General features: G+C 46.8%; 2 protein-coding genes across 3 annotated transcripts in view; one reads left to right on the top strand and one right to left on the bottom strand.

Annotated features, from left to right (window-relative positions):
* Window positions 1–1,170: 1,170 nt before the first annotated feature.
* The window catches only part of Mettl7a (methyltransferase like 7A), a 35,553-nt gene continuing 15,043 nt past the window's right edge, over window positions 1,171–21,680 (top strand). Inside the window, exons 1-2 of one of the 2 annotated variants that reach the window (XM_005067240.4) lie at window positions 1,196–1,790; window positions 9,333–9,831. In XM_005067240.4, the coding sequence (XP_005067297.1) occupies window positions 1,293–1,790; window positions 9,333–9,569 (735 nt within the window). In that variant the 5' untranslated portion in view covers window positions 1,196–1,292 and the 3' untranslated portion in view covers window positions 9,570–9,831. Of the gene's footprint in view, window positions 1,791–9,332; window positions 9,832–21,680 lie in introns of those variants that run through there. The other variant, XM_013111397.3, reaches the window with a different exon arrangement.
* On the bottom strand, window positions 7,162–7,629 carry LOC106020900 (COMM domain-containing protein 6-like). The gene has a single exon (XM_040753810.1). The coding sequence runs from the start codon at window positions 7,592–7,594 to the stop codon at window positions 7,328–7,330; it is 267 nt and encodes an 88-aa protein (XP_040609744.1). The 5' UTR covers window positions 7,595–7,629; the 3' UTR covers window positions 7,162–7,327.

Here is a 21,680-nt window from a genome sequence, read left to right as displayed (position 1 = left end):
CCAATCCACATCCACCACCAAATAAAGAAACACCAAAAAGAACACAGCTCAGCCAGTCCCCGCCACTCTAGGTTTTAGTGTGAGAGTTTTTTTCTCCTCTGGATGCTGCCACAGCATCCAGATGCTGTATCTATGCCTCGATCCGTTTCATCTGGAAACCTGTGGAGTTCTTGATCTGACTTGCAGAACTGTGAGTGTATTCATTAGTTTTGCAATTCTTCTAGTTGTGTCTATGATTCTATTGTCATGCACATATCAAAAGCTCCACACTTCACTTAGAATTGCTGCAACAGTTCACTTAATTTCATGAAGACCTGTAAGAGTGTACATAAGGAATGGGAGCAAATAGCTTAGTAGCAACTTGTCTTCTTGTTGAGTTATTTTTTGAGTCATGAGCTCACAAGTCCGTGCAGCTTGGGCTTTGCGACAGAGGCCTGTGATCTCAGCACTTAAAAAGGCTGAAGCATGACCAAGAATTCAAAGCCAGCTTGGGCTAAGGAGTGAGACCCTGCCTTTGGCAAAGAAAAAAAAAACACAAACAAACAAAAACCCCAAACAACCAGACAGCCTCCAAATGTGAATACTCTGAGTACTAGTTTACTCTGCTCTGGCTGTTACATAATAACCGAGGATAATGAAGGTGAAGACTGACGGTTGCACTTTTTTTTTTGACAGTTGCACTTTAAATGATAGGCGGTTCAACAGACTGACTTAGCAGAAATTCCTCTGATGAATTATTAACTTATGATAGCCTCCCTTTAGAACTTGGGAAATTGTTGACTGAGGCTAGGCGAGGTTCCCTTTCACTTCCTTAAAAAAAAAAAAAAAAGGACGTGGGTGGGGTGCAGTGCAGAGAGGGAAAGGGAAAATAAATTAGGATACGGGGTCTCAGCAGCCTTATACCCCCGGGTGCTCTAACCCACACAGGGACTCTTCTCAGGAAAGACTTGGGTGGCTGGGTGCAAGGACACACTGCTCATAACAAACCGCAGCAGGAAACTCCCTGCAGCCTCGAGACCAAAGGAAGACCAGGCAGGACCAGATCGGAATTAAGGCTGCCACCTTCCGAGGGAGAAGCAGCAGACAGCCCAAGGCAAGTGCGCACCAAGATGTGCCAATTTCTGCCTGGGTAGGGTGGGGTGGGATGGGAGATTAGGGTTTTGTTTTTCAGCTCGGTGGCGGCCGCCTCCTTCTTCCCTGATTGGCTCTGGAGCTTGGCCCGGAGCCTGCGCCCTGCTTCTCTAGGGGACTGCTCCAGGCCGTGGCCCTTTCTCCTCCGCTGGGCCACCGCGATGACGCTCCCCATCCTGGTCCTCCGACTGGTCGTGGGCATCCTGGCATTTCCCATGTATCTGCTGAACCTTTTAGGAGTGTGGAACTGGATATGCAAAAGGTGTTTTCCCTACTTCCTGTTGCGATTTACGGTGATTTACAACGAGCAGATGGCGAGCAAAAAGAAGGAGCTCTTTAGCAACCTGCAGGAGTTCGCAGGCCCCTCGGGGAAGCTGTCGCTGCTGGAGGTGGGCTGCGGCACCGGGGCCAACTTCAAGTTCTATCCCCCCGGGTGCAGGGTGACCTGTGTCGACCCCAACCCCAACTTCGAGAAGTTCTTGTTCAAGAGCGTCTCAGAGAACCGGCAGCTGCAGTTCGAGCGCTTCGTGGTGGCGGCCGGCGAGAACATGCACCAAGTGGCCGATGGCTCTATGGACGCGGTGGTCTGCACCCTGGTGCTGTGCTCGGTGGAGAACCAAGGAAAGATTCTGCGCGAGGTGTGCCGTGTGCTGAGGCCGGTGAGTGACAGATGAGGACTGGCTCATAACAGCTCTCACGAGCAAGGGTGGTCCGGTCAATCTCGGGAAGTTTTTTGTTTTTTTGTTTTTTAAAGAAAAGAGTGGCAGAGAATTACAACGGTAAGGGCTGACAAATCAGAATTCAGCCCTGCAGTCAGCTAGTGCTACACACTGAGACCCTGTCTCAAAAAACAAAACCAAAAATTAACAAGTCACTAAAGACAATGGTTTTGATTTTTAAAACTGATCAGGGTAAATAAAAATCAAAGATGAGCAACTGGGCAGGAACAGGAATAGGAATTAAAATAGCCATTATATGAGAAAGACCTATAAATTACAGCTAGATGCCATTTTTACCAGTGACTCTGTCGGAGTCTTATAGTTTTAGGTCCTGGGGTGGATCTGTGAAGGGTCCCTTCATAGGGGAAGTTTTTTGGTTTTTGGTTTTTTGTTTGTCAAGACAGGGTTTCCCTGTGTAGCTTTGGAACCTGTCCTGGAATTAGCTCTTGTAGACCAACCAAGCTGGTCTCGAACTCACAGAGATGCGCCTCCCTCTGCCTCCCAAGTGCTGGGATTAAAGGTGAGCATTACCACCACCCAGCATGGGGAGGATTCTGAAGGCACATTTAATACCAAAATGTCAAGTGAACATAATTTCATCTACTAGAAACTTGTCTTCAGATATACACATATAAAAACTTTTCCACCGCAAGGACAGCCATTAAAAGAGCATTAGTGAACCGGGTGTTGGTGACACACGCTTTTTATCCCCTCGAGAGGCAGAGGCAGCTGATCTCTGTGAGTTCGAGGTCAGCCTGGTCTACAAGAGCTAGTTCCAGGACAGCCTCCAAAGCCACAGAGAAACCCTGTCTTGAACCCCCCCCCCCAAAGAAAAAGCAGCATTAGTGGAAACTGGAAAAAACCTGCTGTGGAGGGCAGATTGTCACATAGTGTTAAAAAGTTCAAGAGCTGGGTGTGGTGGGACACACACATAAACCCAGCAATGGTCAGTGTGTCAGAGGCTGAGGGGGAAGGAAGGCAAGCCCCGCTGTGCAGTAAGCTCAAGGTCAGTCTCAATTATATAGCGAAACTATACAAAACCAAAAGCAAAAGCAAAACACTGGTGAAAAATTAAAAACAAATAAACAAAAAGACAAAAAAAGCTGAGCGGTGATGGCGCAGGCCTTTAATCCCAGCACTCGGGAGGCAGAGGCAGGCGGATCTCTGGGTTCGAGACCAGCCTGGTCTACAAGAACTAGTTCCAGGACAGCCTCCAAAGCCACAGAGAAACCCTGTCTCTAAATAAATAAATAAATAAAATCCTCCAAAAAGAGTGATGTATGCTGAGCAGGAAAAAGAAGAGTGCCCAAGAAATGCTAATAGGTTCGTACGAAAGATAGAATGCACAGTCACAGGCATTTCCTCCAGGGAACAGGACCGGGTGCAGGCAAGAGCAATGGTCCATTCTCCCTGTCTTTCTAAAAGTTCAGAGAAATTCCTTATACTTGCGATTATCGGGTTAAGTGGGTTACTTAGAACAAAGCTGAACATGAAGGGAGGCGGTCCTAACTCATTCAGTTGGGAACACATAGGGATGTTCCGTGAGCCCTTGTAGTTCCTTGGGAGAAAGTCTTGGAGGCTCAGCTCAGCATGGTCTCTCTGGCTCAAGGACAGGTGGATATCACCAGCAGGTAAAGATCCATAGGCAGACCTGTTCATGTCTCCTCGGTGCAAGGCAGACATAGCCTCAGATGTCTTCCTTATCTCCTATGGTTACCAGCTCACCAGTTGCTGGATAGAACCTGGAGCATTATGGCAGCCTCAGTTTACCTAATTATATCCTCTCAAACAGGTACTTATGATTGTTGCTTTGGAAAAGACGTTTAGAAACGCACCCAAGTTATACAGCAATGGGTTTAACTTTTTTTTTGAAACCAGGTCTCATTCTCAGTAAATAGTGGTAGGCTGGTCTGAAACTCTGTAAGTAGACTAGGCTGGCCTTGAACTCAGATTTGCCTACCTCTGCCTCCCAAGCACTGATTTTTTTTTTTTGTTTGCTTGCTTGCTGTTTTTGGTTTTTCCAGACAAGGTTTCTTTGTATAAAAGCTCTTGCTGTCCTGGAACTTGGTCTATAGACCAGGCTAGCCTTAAACTCAGAGAGATCTGCCTGCCACTGCCTACCTAGAGTTGGGATTAAAGGTGTGAGCCACCACTACCTGACCCAAGTACTGGATTAAAGACATGCACCACTGCACCCCGCCCAGGTCTAGCTCTTCAGTGAGAATAACTAGCTCTTCAGAGCTGCTTGTCATGTCCGGACTCTATCATTTCTTCCCCTTTGCTGTCCCTAGACACTGAGGGTCCCTTCCTTGGCTCACCTTCCGGGCATATATGATTCCCAGTGGTCTGATTCCCCAGTGTTTCCAGCTGATTTCCAAATCTCAGCACCCATCCAGACATTGCTCTGCACCCCCACCCCGCCCCGTCATGCTCCTGGTTTATTCACCGGCATACCCAAACCAACTGGTCTCTCTGCTTTCCCTCCAGTCTCCGCCCGAGCTCAAGGAAATGACATGTTTTTGTTTTTCATTTTTATTAGGAAATTCGGCTTCCTATTCCTAAATATATGTTTTACTTGAATTCATCTGTATAATTTCAGATAACTACATCCCTAAATGCTGAATTCCCTACAACTCCGCCTTTGGGTGGCCAGGACCAGAATGGCTTGAGGAGGAGGCCGACAAAGGGGGGGCAGGTTTCTTTCTTTTCTAGGAAACGCACGGAGGTTGCTTAGTAATGTGCACCTAACATGACCTACTTGGGCTACAGATGACAATCAAAGTTCAGGTCCTCCTAAGGGCAATATTGCTTACCATCACTGGCTGAATAAAACCTAAGGATGAAATGCTGCCCCGGGGGTCATTTGCATTAGGAATGAAATAACAAAGTCTTAACAACTCAGTTCGGACTATGGAGCGCCTCCTGTAGGTCCCTGCTCTCCCTCACAGCTGCTATGTTCCCAGAAGCTGCAGCCAGTGCCTGGGAAAGTACTGGATTAAAACGTTTTTTTAAGGATAAGAGTAGAAGGCAGGTGTGGTAGAACACACCTGTAATGCCAGCTCTAGGGAGGCGGAGGCAGGAGGATTGGGAGTTCAAGACCAGCAGTGAGCTAGCTCAGCCGGTAAAGCCCCCTCATCAAGTCTGCTGCCCTGAGGTCAAAGTCCCCTCCCCCCCATCAAGTCTGCTGCCCTGAGGTCAAAGCCCCCTCCCCCCCCATCAAGTCTGCTGCCCTGAGGTCAAAGCCCCCTCCCCCATCAAGTCTGCTGCCCTGAGGTCCGAATGGTGGAAGGAAAGAACACATATGTACACACACACACACACACACACACACACACACACGTTTTTACACTCAAGACTAAATTAACGTCATGAACATTTTAGACAGAAAGAGATACTGGGGGTTAATTCAGTCGTGAAAGATTCATACAACAAACATATACACCCAAACCCAACAACTACAAAGCAAAGTTGTATAGAAGTAACAACAAATATAGAAGCAACAGAAACCTGGCATGTTTTATTCAGTAAACTTTTTTATTTTCCAAGACAGGGTTTCTCTGTGGAACAGTCCTGGCTGTCCTGGAACTCACTCTGTAGACCAGACTGGCCTCAAACTCACAGAGATCTGCCTGCCTCTGCCTCCCGAGTGCTGGGTTTAAAGGTGAGCAGGAGCACCACTCAGTAGATAAGTGTGTTTTATATGAGTGTTCACGTGTATGTGAATGCACATGTGTAAAACTCTGTGTAGCGGTCAGAGGACAACTTATGGATGTCACTTTTTAGAGGCAGTCCTCACTTTTGAGACAGAATCTCTTACTGATTGGAACTCAACAAGTTGGCTAGGCTGAATGACCAGTGGGTCTCAGAGATCTGCCTGACTCCTCTGTTCTGGAATTAGTGTGTGGGTGTGTGAATGTGTGCACATACTTGTGTAGTGATATATTATTTATAATTTATTAAAGCTTGACTGAGGATTCAGAAAAGCAAAGTCACCCACAAGCCTTAGAAGCCAGGCACACACCTTTAATACCAGCAGCCAGAAGCTAGGAGGTGGTGGTACACACCTTTAATCCTAGGACTCAGGGTTAAGAGGTAGACAGAGTTCTCTGAGTCCAAGGCCACACAGATCTACACAAGAGTGAATCAGTCTAAAAGAATTATAGCTCACACCTTTAATCCCAACATTAGGGACGTATAGAAGGCAGAAACTAGTGTTCAGGGAGGCATTTGTTCTGCAGCCACACTGAGGAGAGGCAGGAGTTTGAGACTTGGTGAAGAGCTCATGCATGGATCAGCCCTTTCAGCCTGAGGTAGAGGGGAGAGCTGGTGGCTGGCTGCTTTGCTTTTCTGATATTCAGCTTGAATCCCAGTATCAGTCTCTGGGTTTTTTTATTTATTTGTATTACACACATGTGTGATATGCAGACAACAGTCATTAAACTTTGGAGTCTTTCTCCAGAGAGAGAGAACAAGAGTCTATAGAAGCCAAGTGGGCAGCCTGGTCTACAGAGTGATTTCCAGGACAGCTAGGGCTACACAGAGAAACCCTGTCTCCAAAAACCGAAACAAAATAAAAAACATTTATCTTTAACATTCTTAGTAGATATAACATCTTTTACCAGAAAACTTGAATATTTGGGTTCCTTTTAAGTCTTTCTGTTGATATCCACTCTTGTTTTGCTCATGGAAATAACTGCTGATTTTCCCTTAATGATTAGTTGTTTTATTACAATATGATTATATTAGCTGGGTGCCCTATGCCTCCCACCTGTTGTCCCAGCGCCAGGGCTGGCAGAGACAGGAGATCAAGGTCAGCCAGTACACATAGTATCTTATAGGCCCATGGCATTGCAGGAAGAGACCCTCTTCCTGTGTCCAGCACCAGGACTGAGGAGGGTTCTAGTGTAAACGTGATCCAATTTTTCTACAAGGCAATTTTTTTTTTTTTTTTTGGTTTTTCGAGACAGGGTTTCTCTGTGGCTTTGCAGGCTGTCCTGGAACTCGCTCTGTAGACCAGGCTGGCCTCGAACTCACAGAGATCCGCCTGCCTCTGCCTCCCAAGTGCTGGGATTAAAAGCATGTGCCACCAACGCCCGGCTTCTACAAGACAATTTGAAAACACCTTCTACCAAGGTGTTTTAAAAGGCACTCACCACTGACTCAGTCCCACTTTTTTTAATTATTTTTTTATTTTTAGTTAATTTTTTATTGTGTACCCCTTGGTGCTTTGCCTGCATAGGCATCTGTGGGAGGGCATAACCCCTTGGTACTGGAGTTACAGACATTGTGAGCTGCCATGTGGGTACCGGGAACTGAACCTGAACCTGGGTCCTCTGGAAGAGCAGCCAGTGCTCCTAACCTCTGAGCCATCTCTCCAGTCCCAGAAGCGCAATTTTCATCGCATAAATATCCTTTGATCCATATGTAGTTCTTTTCTGGATGATAGAGTCCATTACTTTAGAATCACGAATCCGTTCTCATACAGTTTCAATTACAGCAGCAATTTCCTTGAACTGTCTGTAGAAATTCTGAAACTGTGGAATTGTCATTTTGATGGACTTGCTGTTTACTTGGCCAGAATGGTCGGCCACTTTTAGCATCACCGCCACATACGGATACTTGAGCGATCTGCATTGGTCAGAGCTCACAGCCATGCCCAGTTTCCACTGGAAATCTATAAGCTGGCAGGTGACCTCGGATTTGGCATCCAGCACCGGTTCCCTGAGCGGCGGAGACTCCGCCATGGCCAGACAGGAAGTCGCCGGCACGGGACCGGCCTCAGTCCCACTTTTTAACAATAATCTGTTTGGCAGTTATTAAAGGTGCTTTCAAACTTGGTTAACCTTAATGCTTATTACAGGGGAAAATTGGGAAGAGCCTAACAAATACAAAGTAAAGTAAAGAAGGTTATGAACAATGTGTGGTCCATACTTAATTTTAGGAAAAATTGCCAATTTACATGTAGCAGGATAGTGGCTTGTTTTCTTTCCCTCTTTTTCTGTTTATTTTTAAAGCTATTTATATGTCTGTGCATATCTGATTGAGTTATATACACCACGTGTGTGCCCGTCCATGGAGGCCAAAGAACATTGGATCCCCTGAACTGTGATGTAGGCACAGGAACTGAATCTGGGTCTCCTGCAAGAGCAGCAAGCTCTCTCAACCTCTGAGTCATAGCTCTAATCCTTTTTTGTTTTTATGACAGGGTCTCGTGTAGCCTGAATTGGCCTCAAACTCGCTGTGTTGCTGAAAATGACTTTGAACTTTTTTTTCCCTGTGTATCCCTGGCTCTCCTGGAACTCACTCTGTAGACCTTGGCTGGCCTCAAACTCACAGAGATCTACCTGCCTCTGCCTTCTGAGCACTGGGATTACAGGCGTGTGCCGCCGCCGCCCAGCAATTTAGAACTTTTTTTTTTTTTTTTTGGTTTTTCCAGACAGGGTTTCTCTGTATTGTTTTGGAGCCTGTCCTGGAACTCTCTTGGTAGACCAGGCTGGTCTCGAACTCACAAAGATCCACCTGCCTCTACCTCAGCACTTGCTGGGATTAAAGGCGTGCACCACCAACGCCCGGCAACTTTGAACTTTTTATCCTCCTGCTTCTACTTCCCAAGGGCTGGAATTACAGATATGTGCCATGACTTGGCTCTAAAACATTTCTGTTTTAAATGTTGCTGAGAAAGTTCTGGAGTCACATACTGAGGTTTAGAATTCCTTTCTGACACTTACAAACTGTCCCCTTGGACTCTGTTCCCTCTCGGGTTAAAAACAGTGACGTGCCAGGCATGATGGCACATTTCCTTTAATCCTAGCAGTCAGGAGGCAGAAGCAGATGGATCTCTCACTTTAAGGCCAGTCAAGTTGCACAGTAAGACCCTGTCTCAAAAATAAAACAAAAACAGTGGCAGTAATAAAAATAGCATTGCCTGTGTTGTGTGACAGTGTCTATGTAGACCACACTGACCCCAAACTAACTACAGTAAACCAGGCTGGCCTCAAGCTTGCAGCAGTCCCCTACCCCACTGGAGTGCTGGGTGACTTTAGGTTTGCTCTGCTACAAATAACCCTGTTGAGAGAATGAGCGTAGTCAGGGTAGGCTACACTAAGCACTTTTTGTTTCCGTGATTATGAATTCTCTATGACCACATAAAATATCTATCTACTGCTTAGATTATCAGCTCAGTTTGAAAAGCTCTGCTTGAAGACAGGGTCCCACTGTGACTGGGCCTGTCACTTCAGATCACCCTGCCTTAGCCTCTCTGGTGTGGGGTTATAGTCATGGGCTATTGTGCCCAGCTAACGCTGTACAAAATGTGCCCGAGATTCAAACTCCATTACCCAGGTCATACCTTGCTCCAGTCCAGCCCACCAGTGTCTTCTCAAAACTGGCCACAGGTCACTGAAATTTGAAACTGCACATGTCTTGTAAAGCTATTTCCCTAAAACCAGTGTCTTTAAAATGTGTGTGTGTTTTCTTTCTCAGGGAGGGGCTTTTTACTTCATGGAGCACGTGGCGGATAAGCCATCCACCTGGAACTACTTCTGGCAACAGGTTCTGGATCCTGCCTGGTACCTTCTGTTTGATGGATGCAATCTAACGAGGGAGAGCTGGAAGACCTTGGAGCAGGCCGGTTTCTCGAAGCTGAAGCTGCAGCATATCCAGGCTCCGCTGTCCTGGACTTTGGTGCGGCCCCACATCTATGGGTACGCTGTGAAATAGTGGGAGGTGGCAGGAGAGACTTGAACGGCTGCAACGGTTCACGGCTTCAGTTTTAGGTGTAAAATTCTAACTGGGAGAGGTGAAGTCCAATTCATCCTCGCAGGTTTCTGTTTAACCATTTTCTATAGTATCTCCCACCAAATCAGAGCAGCTTTGAACTCCCCTTCAGAGGGACCAGTGGTCTTTGATTAATCATTGATAATGAAGCAGAGGGAAACTAATAGCTTGCAAACCAAATAAATAAATATCAGCTAAGTGAAAATCCAATGTCTGACCAAGACAGAAAATCCTCCCCTGGAGAATGAAATCTGAACCCCCTTGCTGCCTTCATGTCTCTGGTCTGGCTTCCGCTGCCATGGTGTCCCTGGCCAGCAACTGTCTTTTGGTTCAGGGTTTCACCAAATCCTGCTGCACTATGCCCAGTTTTTACAAGTGCACCTGATATACCATTGTCACCACAGAACTATACACTACAGTCGGGATTCTTCGTTAATTTCTTATCTATCACGTACTTTGCTGAACACAATAGACTCTAGGCAGTGAAAGGGCCCACTGTGGTTAGGGAAAATTGGTACACTATGTGGGGGACTCTAAAAGCAATCTGCAAGTTTATTCAGCAAGGCCTGGGGGGATTATTCTGACCAAATTCCTCTGGTCTACAGAGTGAGCTCTACGGTACAGAAAAAAATTTGAAAAACCCAGGGGAGGGGGAGAGGCGAAGGAAGAGAGGGAAAGAGAGAGAGAGAGAGAGAGAGAGAGAGAGAGAGAGAGAGAGAGACAGAGAGACAGAGAGACAGAGAGAGACAGAGAGAGAGACAGAGAGAGAGACAGAGAGAGAGAGAGAGAGAGAGAGAGAGAGAGAGAGAGAGAGAGAGAGAGAGAGGGAGAGAGAGAGAACCATGGACATCATTGTGTACCTACTGAAAGTGTGTCTGGGTGGGCCTATTGGAGGGTTTCAGCTAGTTTTGTATGTATCTAAACAAATGCATATTTTCTGAGATGATTTTGCAGAAGTCCTATTTTGAATATCAAATCAATAAATTCATATTCATTTAAGGAATGGAAGTAAAAAGTTTCTACACTTGCTGACTTGGCTTCATTTGTGTCTTAGCGTCTCTAAGGAGGAAATGTCCCCTTAGACAATTAAGGGGATGCATTTGAACATACGGGTGTATATTTCTGCAGCCAGGTATGATGTACAACATACAAGGGATGGTCTTTGATACTATGACTGAAGTGGGAGGGGCTTGATCTGGCTTACAGTTTGAAAGCAGACAGTCCTATGAGGGGGAGATATCCTGGTAGGAGCATGGACAGCTTGTCACATCTCACAGTCAGGAACTTGAGAATGGACAGCACTAGGACTAGACCATAAAAATCCAAGTGACTCACTTCCTTCAGCAAGTCTTCCAAAGCAGCCATTTTTTAAATTTATTTTGGTTGTGGTGCTGTGTTAGGGATTGAACCCAGGGCATGCCAGGCAAGGCTATGCCACTGAGCCAGGCTCATGTCCTAGGAGAAGAATTTTGTGTTGGGGACTTTGTTTTAATACGGGTTCTCACTATGGATCATTGGCTGGCCTGAAACTCACAAAGAGCTGTCTGCCTCTGCCTCTGCCTCCTGAATGCTCTTCAAAGCCGTGTGCCACCACAGCCATCCAGAATGAGTTTTGAAAGGTCTGAGTCCAAGCATCCTGCTGGTGAACGCAGAGCAGGAAGAAGGCAGCTCATGGCTCTGCTGCTTGAACACAAAGTCAGTATTGGGGGGCTCAGTTGTCTCCCTCTACTCTGGAAGATGGGCACCTTCTCCCCTAAAATCAGCCCTTCCTTCACCCACACATCTTACTACGAGGTTATGCTGGTCTGATGGCGGAGATGCTTGCAAAGGCACGGGTGTACCTCACGAGGTACTCTTCGTGTTGGAAGGTGTCTTAGAGTTTCTATTGCTGTGAAGAGACACCATGACCATAGCAGCTCTTATAAAGAGACCATTTCATTGGAGGGGTTCCTTACATTTTCAGAGGTTCAGTCCATGATCATCATGGCGGGGAGCGTGGCTGCGTGCAGGCAGATGTGGTGCTGAAGAAGTTGCTGGGAGTCCTACATCTTGCAGACAGCAGGAAATGATCTGAGACACTGGGTGGTACCCTGAGCATAGGAAACCTTAAAGCTTGTCCTCTCAGTGACACACTTCCTCCAACCAGGTCATACCGACTCTAGCAAAGCCACACCTAATAGTGCCACTCCCTATGAGATTATGGGGGCAATAACATTCAAAGTACTACAGAAGGTAATACCCCAGTACAGAGGACTAGCTAAATCCTTGCCTGAATAGCATGGCACACAGCCTCACTTCTGCCATAGAGCAGTTAGGCTAGGGAGATACGAGGATGCTGGAAATGAGAACTCGGCTCCCCACTCTTGCACACTGAGCCATCTCCAGGTCTGAATTTCTTTATGTGGGCTCCTTCCATTTCAAGTAAATCCTGAATTATACTTTTCTATGTTACCTCAGTTTAATTCTCAGTCTCCTCTGGGACAGTAGTAAGATAAAGGGAGAATTTTTCAACCCCTATAATGTTATTTGTTGACTTTGCTCTTGAGCAAGCTACTTCTTTTTCTGTTTTTTTTATTTTGTTTTGTTTTTGAGACAGGGGTTCCCTATATAGCCTTGGCTGTCCTGGAACTCAATTTGTAGACTAGGCTGGTCTCAAACTCACAGAGATCCCCCTGCCTCTGAGTCTTAGTTTCCTCCCTCATCAGTAAATGGGGACATCTTCTATCTAAAGGGCTATGAAAAAGAAGCAATGGAATGCCAGGTGTGGTGGTGTACACATTTAATCCCAGAATCTGGGAAGCAGATCTCTCTGAGTTTGAGGCCAACCTAGTCTACATAGTGAGTTTTCCTTTCTCAAGACAAAAACAAAACAATGAAGTAATAATATATTTAATACATGCTGAAGTATTGTTTGAGACAGGGTCTCAATCTTCTTGCTGCAACCATCTGAGTGTGGGATCACAGGTCTGCCTCACCGTGCCCAGTGCTCATGTACACAACACAAGTAGACAGGCCGGCAGGCCCACACACATAGGGGGTACGTACATGCACGCACGCACGCATGCACGCACACACACTTTGATATTTTTTCTTGTGGTGCTGAAGGTTGAACCCTAGCCCCCCAACCCCCCACCCCCGCGCCTCCCGCTGATTTCTTATTTAACTGATGCTTAATATTGAGTACCTACTGTGTGTTCTACTCTTGAATAAGTTATGGAGCAACTGCCTCTCTAGCCATCTCTAAGACAATGCATAGATGCTAGGAAATGCTCTCCCATTGACCCAGGGCTTCTTTGAGATAAATTCCAAAGGATGGAGAGTATTTCATGCATGGGCCTCTTGGGCTACAGTTAAATGAAAGCAAGAAATTCATGTCCAAGAAAGTGAAGGCAACCCAGGCAAGATGTCTGAGTGGGCAAAGGTACTTGCTGCCAAGCTTGACAACAGAGTCACTTCCCAGAATCCATAGCGGAAGGAGAGCCAACTCCCGAAAGTTGCCCTCTGGCCTCTACACAGCAGGTGCATGCCCATAGGCAGATAAAGGAAGCAAGGTCATCAAGGCATAGTGGCACCACCTTAATCCTGGCACTTAGGGGGCAGATATAACATGGCCAGCCAGGGCTACATAATGAGGCTCTGTCTCAAAACAAAACAGGCAAGCAGGGCGAGGCGCCAGAACTCAAGGAAGGGCAGTTTTGTGCTCACAGCCATTCCCACAGACCTCTTGAGAGCGTAGGGCTGTGAACCTCAGAAGTATTTTGATGGACCACCCCCTACTTCCACCCCTGCAAACATTCAAATGTCCTATATTTATTCCCAGGTTCTGATGTTCTGTGTTCCTTGAGTTGAAAGGGAAGCAAACATTGCATAATTGTTCCTTTTGTACTCTTGGCCCTAGAGCCAGCCCTTCCTCTTAGTGTGGCTTTAAAAAGCACGGTGCTTAGCTGAAATTAAACTCCCGTTTGTCAGTTAAAGCAACTGACAGTGCAATGAGTTGTGGAACACTAATATCAACAAAAGCAAGAGAGAGAGAGAGCTAGTCACTTAATCTCGACATTTAAAACCCAACCTGGGCTGCATTAGAGACTCATAGGAATTTCCTAATGAGCTGTGCAGGCACAGGCTCCACCCTGTGCCAGAGAACAGGCAGAGGTCATGGTGACCAAGGGCCAAGGACCAAGACAGGTCACTGCACCCAATTCCTCAGTCAGTTAAAAAATAATAATAACGGTGACTAAGCAAAATAGTGTTTTTCTTCTAAAGAGAAACATTTGAGAGACTGGAGAATTACACTGGGATGTGTGTATAAACTCCAAAAATTATGGGTCAAAATGTGTCATTCCTAAAAGTAAAACAACAACAAAACCCTGTCCAGTATGGTGGCACAGTCCTAACTGAGGAAGAAAGATGGTGAGTCTGAGGCTAGCTCGGGCTACAGTGGACATTTAAAGCTAGACTGGGTTATAGAGCAAGACTCTGCCTAAAACACAAACAAAAACCCCAGGAGTCCGCCAAGCACCAGCACGCATGTCCATCCCGTGTGGACAGACCCTTCAATCCACGCCTCTAACAGCTGACAATGCAGATTTCCAGGCTCGGTGGCGTGCCTATAGCCTCAGCAGTGCTCGGGAAACTGAGGCAGAACAATGGCAACTTTGAGGCTAGCCCGGGCTACATGTCAATACTCTCCCTGCCTGAACACATTAAAAGTGCCTTTCTTTATACCACACAATGACTTCACCAACTTCCTGATTCTCTGACTCAAAGGCAGACATACTTACCCATTCCCCTCCTCCCTTTAGCCCCTACTCTGCTGTTAAGCTATAAACCACCGATGTCATCCCTGATCCAGACCCCACACTACACCACCTTCGGCTCTTCAGTGACCTGCAGTGACCCTGGGCGACAGGAGAAGCAGAGTCTTTTGGTCTAGATGAGGGCAACTGTCTCTGGTGGCAGACTATCGTGGAGCATGGGTAAGCTCCCAGAGAACAAGCTCCCGCTCCCACCCCAGGCAGTAACGGCCACTCTCTACCACTATGCAGAAACGAACAGACACAAGGCTCTACCGGACTAGACTGCCTTTACTTCCCTGCCCTACTCTTATTAATGTACGTGTGTGGGTGGGTGTTTTGCCTGCATGAATGGTACACCACATGCATGTAAGGCTCTCAAGGAGCCCAAAAGATGGTGCCAGACCCCCTGAATTGAAGTTACAGAAGGTTGTGAGACACCATATATACTGGGAACCAAACCTGGGTCCTCTGGAAGAGCAGCTAATGTTCTTAACCACTGAGCCATCACTCCAGCCTCCTTCTTTCTCCATTTAAATCATGTCAGTCCTCGGAAAGCAGACCTGGGGTCACTGAACCCCTTTATCTGTACTTCCAACGTGCCCACTCTTCTCTGCACTGCTGCTCTCTTCAGCTGGCTGGTTGGGTGGCTCAGCTTAGAACCTTTGGATTCCTGGACCCAGGGCTTTTGCCCTAAAACCTCCAGTAACAACCCCGCTGTAGAGGCTGGTTTTGTGTGTCAACTTGACACAAGCTAGAGTCATCAGAGCACAAGGAGCCTCAGCTGAGGAAATGTCTCCATGAGACCCAGCTGTAAGGCATTTTCTCACTTAGTGATCAATGGGGGAGGGCCCAGCCCATGGTGGGTGGGGTCATCCCTGGTTTGGTGGTCCTGGATTCTATAAGAAAGCAGGTTGAGCAAGCCGTGAGGAACAAGCCAGTGAGCAGCACCTTCCATGGCCTCTGCATGAGCTCCTGCTCCAGGTTCCTGCTCTGTTGGGTTCCTGCCCTGACTTCCTTCACTGATGAACAGCAATGTGGCAGTGTGAAACACACTTTCCTCCCCAGCTTGCTTCTCGGCCATGGCTTTTGGTTGCAGAAATAGAAACCCTAAGACTCTTGCTAACAACATGACAAAAGTTCAGCCGACAGACACCCTGTGGGTAGGCAAGTGCAGGGTTCCAGAAACATCTGGAGCAGAACAAGAAGAGGTGGATCAGCAAACCTGGTCCTGGTACAGCAGCCTACTTTTATTATTAGCTAGGGGAAATAAGCAGCAGCCAGAAGCCCCCAAAACTGTCATGTGAAATATGGCATGGTACCGTTTGCTTTATGGCTGGAGAGAGAAAATGACAGGACACAGGAAGCCAGATGACCTTGAAGATCTGTGCCTCTGCCCCCGGGGTGTGAGAGTCATGCTCTGGGAGCCTGGGAGGGCAGTCAGTGGCTGCAGCATGTCCTGTCCCCAACTGCAGAGAACGCAGCAGCAGATCTGGGCTCTGCAGGGAGCCTTGTGGGGTTCAGGGACAGCCTGGCTGCTGGGCTGGCCTCTTCTAAAAAGGATTTGCGAAAGGAAGAGAGGAAAACAAAGCTATCGGATGACACTAGACATGGGTTGGAGAAGCCAAGTGATTATGTAAAGCTTTCCTTGGGGATTTAAAGAAAGATGACTCCATTTTAACAAAGCTATTCAGCAGCTGGGCAGACCATGGGGGCAGCAGACATTGTTTTTATAAAGACCCCAAATCTGTGGTGGGCCAGGAAGAAGCAACTCATCAACAATGCCTTGAGATACAAGTGACGTCACAGACGTCAGTCCGTCAGCTCTCTCACTAACAGACTCACTTCCCAGTCGCTGTGGAAGACCTGCCACACTCAAGTGCTCACCCCAGTGTCTCCCCACACATCAGTCCGGGACCAGTGTCATTTAATTATGTACTTGCCATTTTTAAGACAGGCCCTGGCAGGCCTGAAGCCCACTGGTTTTATCTGATTGTGCAGGTGCAGGCCCACACACGCTATGGTGCCCGTGCAGGTCAGAGGACAGCTCTCCAGAACTGGCTCTATCCTGCCACCTTGTGGGGCCTGGGAATGGAACTCAGGGCACCTGGCTGGGAACAGGCACCATCGCCAAGGCTCTTACATTGCAGCTTCACTTGGTCCCTACACTCAAATTATGAAGATACCTACTCATTCGTCATCAAATTCTCGGCATGTAGGGCCATTGCCAACAGACTCTTCAACCCTTTTCCCAGCTTTGTGGGTGCAGGGGTTGGGAGGACCAATACCTGAACCCAAACCAATTGCTATCTCTTACAGGTATTTTATTTATTTTCAAGACAGGGTTTCTCTGTGTAGCACCGGCTGTCCTGGAACTCGTTCTGTAGACCAGACTGGCCTTGAACTCAGAGATCCACCTGCCTCTGCCTCCGGAGTGCTGGGATTAAAGGCGTGCGCCACCAACGCCCGGCTTCTACAAGGCAATTTGAAAACACCTTCTACCAAGGCTCTCACTAGTATTGACTTGGTAAAGGAGATCCTTACCATCTACATAAGAGGACATGAGATAAGATGAGAGCACCAAGACACTTTGTAAACTCTAGAAATGCTACTGCCGAGCGCTGAGGCAGCTCCACAGCTCACTCTGGCCACAGTGGCACCTTTAAACACACCTGGGAAGGGCGGGATGACGCTGGTCTTCCTACCAGAAACAGAGTTTTCGTCTATTAATGCAGCTTAGGAATCAGCATGAGAGTTGTGCACTACAATTTTTTCTGAAGATTCACAGGTTTTTATTAAGGGAACTTTTTTCTTTTCTCTCTCTTTTTTTCTTTTTTCTTTTTTGGTTTTTCAAGACACGGTTTCTCTGTATTGCTTTGGAGCCTGTCCTGGAACTCACTCTGTAGACCAGGCTGGTCTTGAACTCACAGAGATCCTCTTGTCTCTGCCTCCCAAGTACTGGGATTAAAGGCATGCGCCACCAATAATACCCAGCCATTTTTTTCTTCTTAACTATGCTTTTTTTCATTGAAATACAGCAATTGGGAATATATATATCTAGTAGTATGACATTCAACACATGGGTACAATATGTACTATTAGTGTATTTAAAAAATATTCTATGTGCATGAGTGTTTTATCTGCATCATGTACCACGTGTCCCTGGTGCCTGTGGCAGAGGGCACTGGATCCCCTGGAACAGATGGGTGTGAGCCTCCACATGGGTACTGGGAAAACAAACCCAGGCCCTCTGCAAGAATGACAAGTGCTCTTAACCACTGAGCCATCCCTCCAGCCCCAATGACAGACTTTCCAAAACACAGCTTGAGTGCTGTAGTCCGTGTTTAAGTGAAAATGTTGGATAAAACAAATTACTAACAAACTGGCGAGACGCCAGGCACTGTCACATGCCTTTAATTCCAGCACGTGAGAAGCAGAGGCAGGAGGCTTTCCATGAGTTGGAGGCCAGCCTGGTCAACAGAGTGAGTTTCAGGACAGCCAGGGCTATCTAGGAAGACCCTGTCTCAAAAAAATTAATAAATACATTGATAAACTGTCAGTCTACATTTTTTTCTGTGAGGCCTTTATCTTATCATACTCTGGGGAAACTTTAGAATATTCTAGACTCTTGGGAAAAATTCTAAAAGGAAACTGGACAAATGTTCACACATGGATGACAAATGTACAGGAAAAGGTAAAGAGTTACGCTAAAACGGTAAAAGCTGGGTCCAATTCTTAACTTTGTGGAGAACAGACAACCTTGAAAATGTGAGAAAAAAAATGTAGATCTTCCCTTTAAACAGTAAGAACCAAGGTTGGAGAAATGGCTCAGTAGTTAAGAGCATTGTCTGTTTTTCCAGAGGACCCAGGCTCAGTTCCCAGCTCCCAGATGGCAACCCACATCATCTTGTAACTCCTGTTCCAGGGGCTCTGTTGGCTTCCATGGAGCGGCATACACATGAACACCAAATACATGCATGCAAAATATTCATACACAAAAAATGATTTAAAAATATTCCTGCAGGGCAGAGATACTGCTTCATGGCACTGTGCCTGTCTAGTGTGTGAGAAACCTGGATTTGATACTCAGTGCCTCAAGAAAAAAATGTTCCTACAATAAACACACCATTTCAGGAGGAAAACACAGCCTAGTATTTCTGTAAGCATGGTGACATAGCCTCCCAATGCCACATGCAAAACATTAAACTCAGAAGTCCCCTTCCCTAAGGCTTCTTTGTCTTTTATCTTTCCCTCTAAGCCCCTCTCTCTACTTGGAAATGTGTCTCCACCCACCGGAGAGTCTTAGGAAACACCCTACACTAGCTCCCCTCTCCCCAGGGGCAGCAGCAGATGAATTCACTCTTGCTCCTATTGCCCTGCCTTCCTGGCCTGTTACCATCCACACCTGCCGATTCCAACCAGGACCTTTCTGTACCCCAGTCTGCCACTTTTGTCATTGCCACTCGAGCTGAAAACCGTAATTTCATCTTAAAACTCCCTCTGTTGCTCTGCACAGCTTGACCCTTCCCACCGAGCCTTCACTACAAGTGTCTGAAATCCCTCTGTGGAGACTCAAGGCTTTCAGATTAGAGCTCAAAATCCTTTATTTGAAATGCAAAGCTTCCTGGATGGTGGTGGTGAACAACTTTAATTCCAGCACTTGGGAGGCAGAGGCAATGGTGGATCTCCAAGTTCAAGGATACCCTGAGGTCCAGGACAGCAAGGGCTACACAGAAAAACCCTGTCTTAAAGTCAGGCAGTGGTGGTGCTCCCCTTTGATCCCTACACTAGGGAGCAGAGGCAGGAAGATCTCTGTGAGTTCGAGGCCAGCCTGGTCTACAGAGTGAGTTCCAGGACAGCCAGGGTTGCACAGGGAAACCCTGTCTTGAAAAACCAAATAAATAAAGACAAAGCTTGGACCCGTGAGAGGGCTTGCTGCAAGCCTGATAACTTCTTCAACCTCTGGAACCCATACAGCAGGACAAAAGCTGTTCCCACAAGTTTGCCTGACCTACACACTTGCATGTAATGGACTAGAGAGATAGCTCGGCAGTTTAGAGCTCTTGTTGCTCTTGGAGAGGACCCAGGGTTCAATTCCTAGCACCCACATAGCAGTTCCCAACCTCAGTAAACTCCAGGAGATCCAATGTTCTTTTCTGACCTCCATTGTTGCCCATGTTTGTCTTCCCCTCCCCAGAGAGCCCTCCACCCTGTCCAGACACCTCCACCCACTCCTTCCCTCCCATAAAAGCAAAGGAACCCTCCCAACCTTCACTTCTCCCTCCAAACCCTTCTTCTGCTTACTATCACATCTGGGCTGCTACTGGTGTTTTGTTATGTGTGGGAGTGTGAGAGTCTTTGTAAGAGAGAGAATGTGTGTGAGTGTGTGACAGTGTCAGAGTGTGTGAGAGTGTGACAGTGAGTATCAGAGTGTGTGTGAGTGTGTGACAGTGAGTATCAGAGTGTGTGACAGTGAGTGTCAGAGTGTGTGACAGTGAGTGTGTGTTACTAGGGACTAAATCAAGCATTGCCAGCTCTTTTAAGATGCAAAACTCTTTTATTACTTTTTTAACTCTCTATGCTATTATTACAGCAAGATTCCCCATAGGCAGACAGAGGTTAATAACTAAACAGATCTGTTTGGTGATCACACACTATCCATCTAAACAGATTTTGGCTACATTTTATTTTTTAGTTTTGTTTTTTGGGGGTTTTTGTTTATTTTGTTTTGTTTGAGACAGGGTTTCACTGTGTAGCCCTCACCATCCTGTAACTCACTCTGTAGACCAGGCTGACCTCTAACTCAGAGATGATCCACCTGACTCTGGGTGCTGGGATAAAAGGAGTGCGCCACCAACGCCTGGCTACATTTTCTCTATTGAGGGGATTGTTCCATTTATGAAGTTTTACACATCAAAATGCTGTGAATTTGACCACTAATCTCTGAAAAGTGTTGTCTAGTTTTAGTTTGTTTCCCAGCATTAGACACTTGTTAGGTGGTTTACCAAAATTCTCTTCACAATGTCACTGAGCAGAGAGGTCAAGGTCATCATCAGTAATTTATCAAGTTCCAGGCCTGCCTGAGTTACTCGGGATGGTCTCAAAAAACTAAAAGAAGCAGGACAGTGGAACTCACTCTGTAGACCAGGCTGGCCTCGAACTCACAGAAAACCACCTGCCTCTGCCTCCCAAGTGCTGGGATTAAAGGCGTGCGCCACCAACCTAAAGTTAACAGAAGCACAGAAAGGAAGAGGAAGTTACAGGAGGTGTGTGGGCGGGGCTCCTCCAAGGAATCCCACACATATGTGTCTCACAGTGGCCACACACCTCCTGATGGGCCCTGGGGTTGTAGCTCCAGTGGAACTCAAGTGAGTACCAGGTGCTTTTATCGTAAACAAGACTTTTAGAGTTTTGCTTGGGATTCCAGGAAGGTTTCTGGTTTACACCTGGGAAGAGGGCACGGCCACCTCGGGGGTCTTACCAGTGCTCCACGGATACTCCATTCTCATTTGAAATTGCCTCTGTATACAAGGAATCTTGCCTCTATGTGGATGATCCTCAGCATGCTGTTAAGTGTTCTGGGTCTCTAGATTCTCAGCTGACAAGAGACTTTGGCCCCGGGGGCAACGTCCCTTTCTGTTTTCCTGTCTCAATACCAGCAGAGGAGACAAACACTTCTCTACTTGAAGTTACTTGATGACAGACACTAGCTTGAAATACATCTTAGAGATTGGCCAGTGTTCCAGGTTAGCCCACACTCCACCACCCCCGTGGGTCAGTTAAGAGCACAGTCCTGAGTGGAGGTCTATTGTTTTCAGGTGGTGTCTCTTGGCATCATACAGCACAACACAAGCAGTCTGCCTCAAGCGCGTGGTCTCAGCCTAAGGAGAAGACACCAGGGAAACTATGCTCAAATCCTACAAAATCAGCAGCCTGGAGGCTGGGGATGGTTTGGAGGAACAGTGTTTGCCTTGCACGCCCTAGGCTGTGCTTTGGTTCTCAGTACCATAAAAGGAAAAAGCCTTCGTTGGTAACATCAGGGTCATGAAAGTCAGAATCAATTAAGACAGTCTTTCAGATCAAGAGGACTCAAGCCACATGACAAGCAATATGAGATCCTGATTGGATCCTAGATAAAACAAAACCCCATACACATTTGAAATTAATTTTTGGTGAGCTGGCACAGCTGGAAAGGTGCTTGCTGCCAAGCCTGACAGTCTGAGTTCGATTCCTGGTACCCACGTGTCGAAGTGGATCGGAT

Source organism: Mesocricetus auratus, unplaced genomic scaffold (assembly GCF_017639785.1).
Source record: "Mesocricetus auratus isolate SY011 unplaced genomic scaffold, BCM_Maur_2.0 Super-Scaffold_100010, whole genome shotgun sequence".
Classification (NCBI taxonomy): Eukaryota; Metazoa; Chordata; class Mammalia; order Rodentia; family Cricetidae; genus Mesocricetus; species Mesocricetus auratus.
The sequence above is the reverse complement of the archived record's forward strand: the minus strand, read 5'-3'. Positions and strand labels throughout refer to the sequence as shown.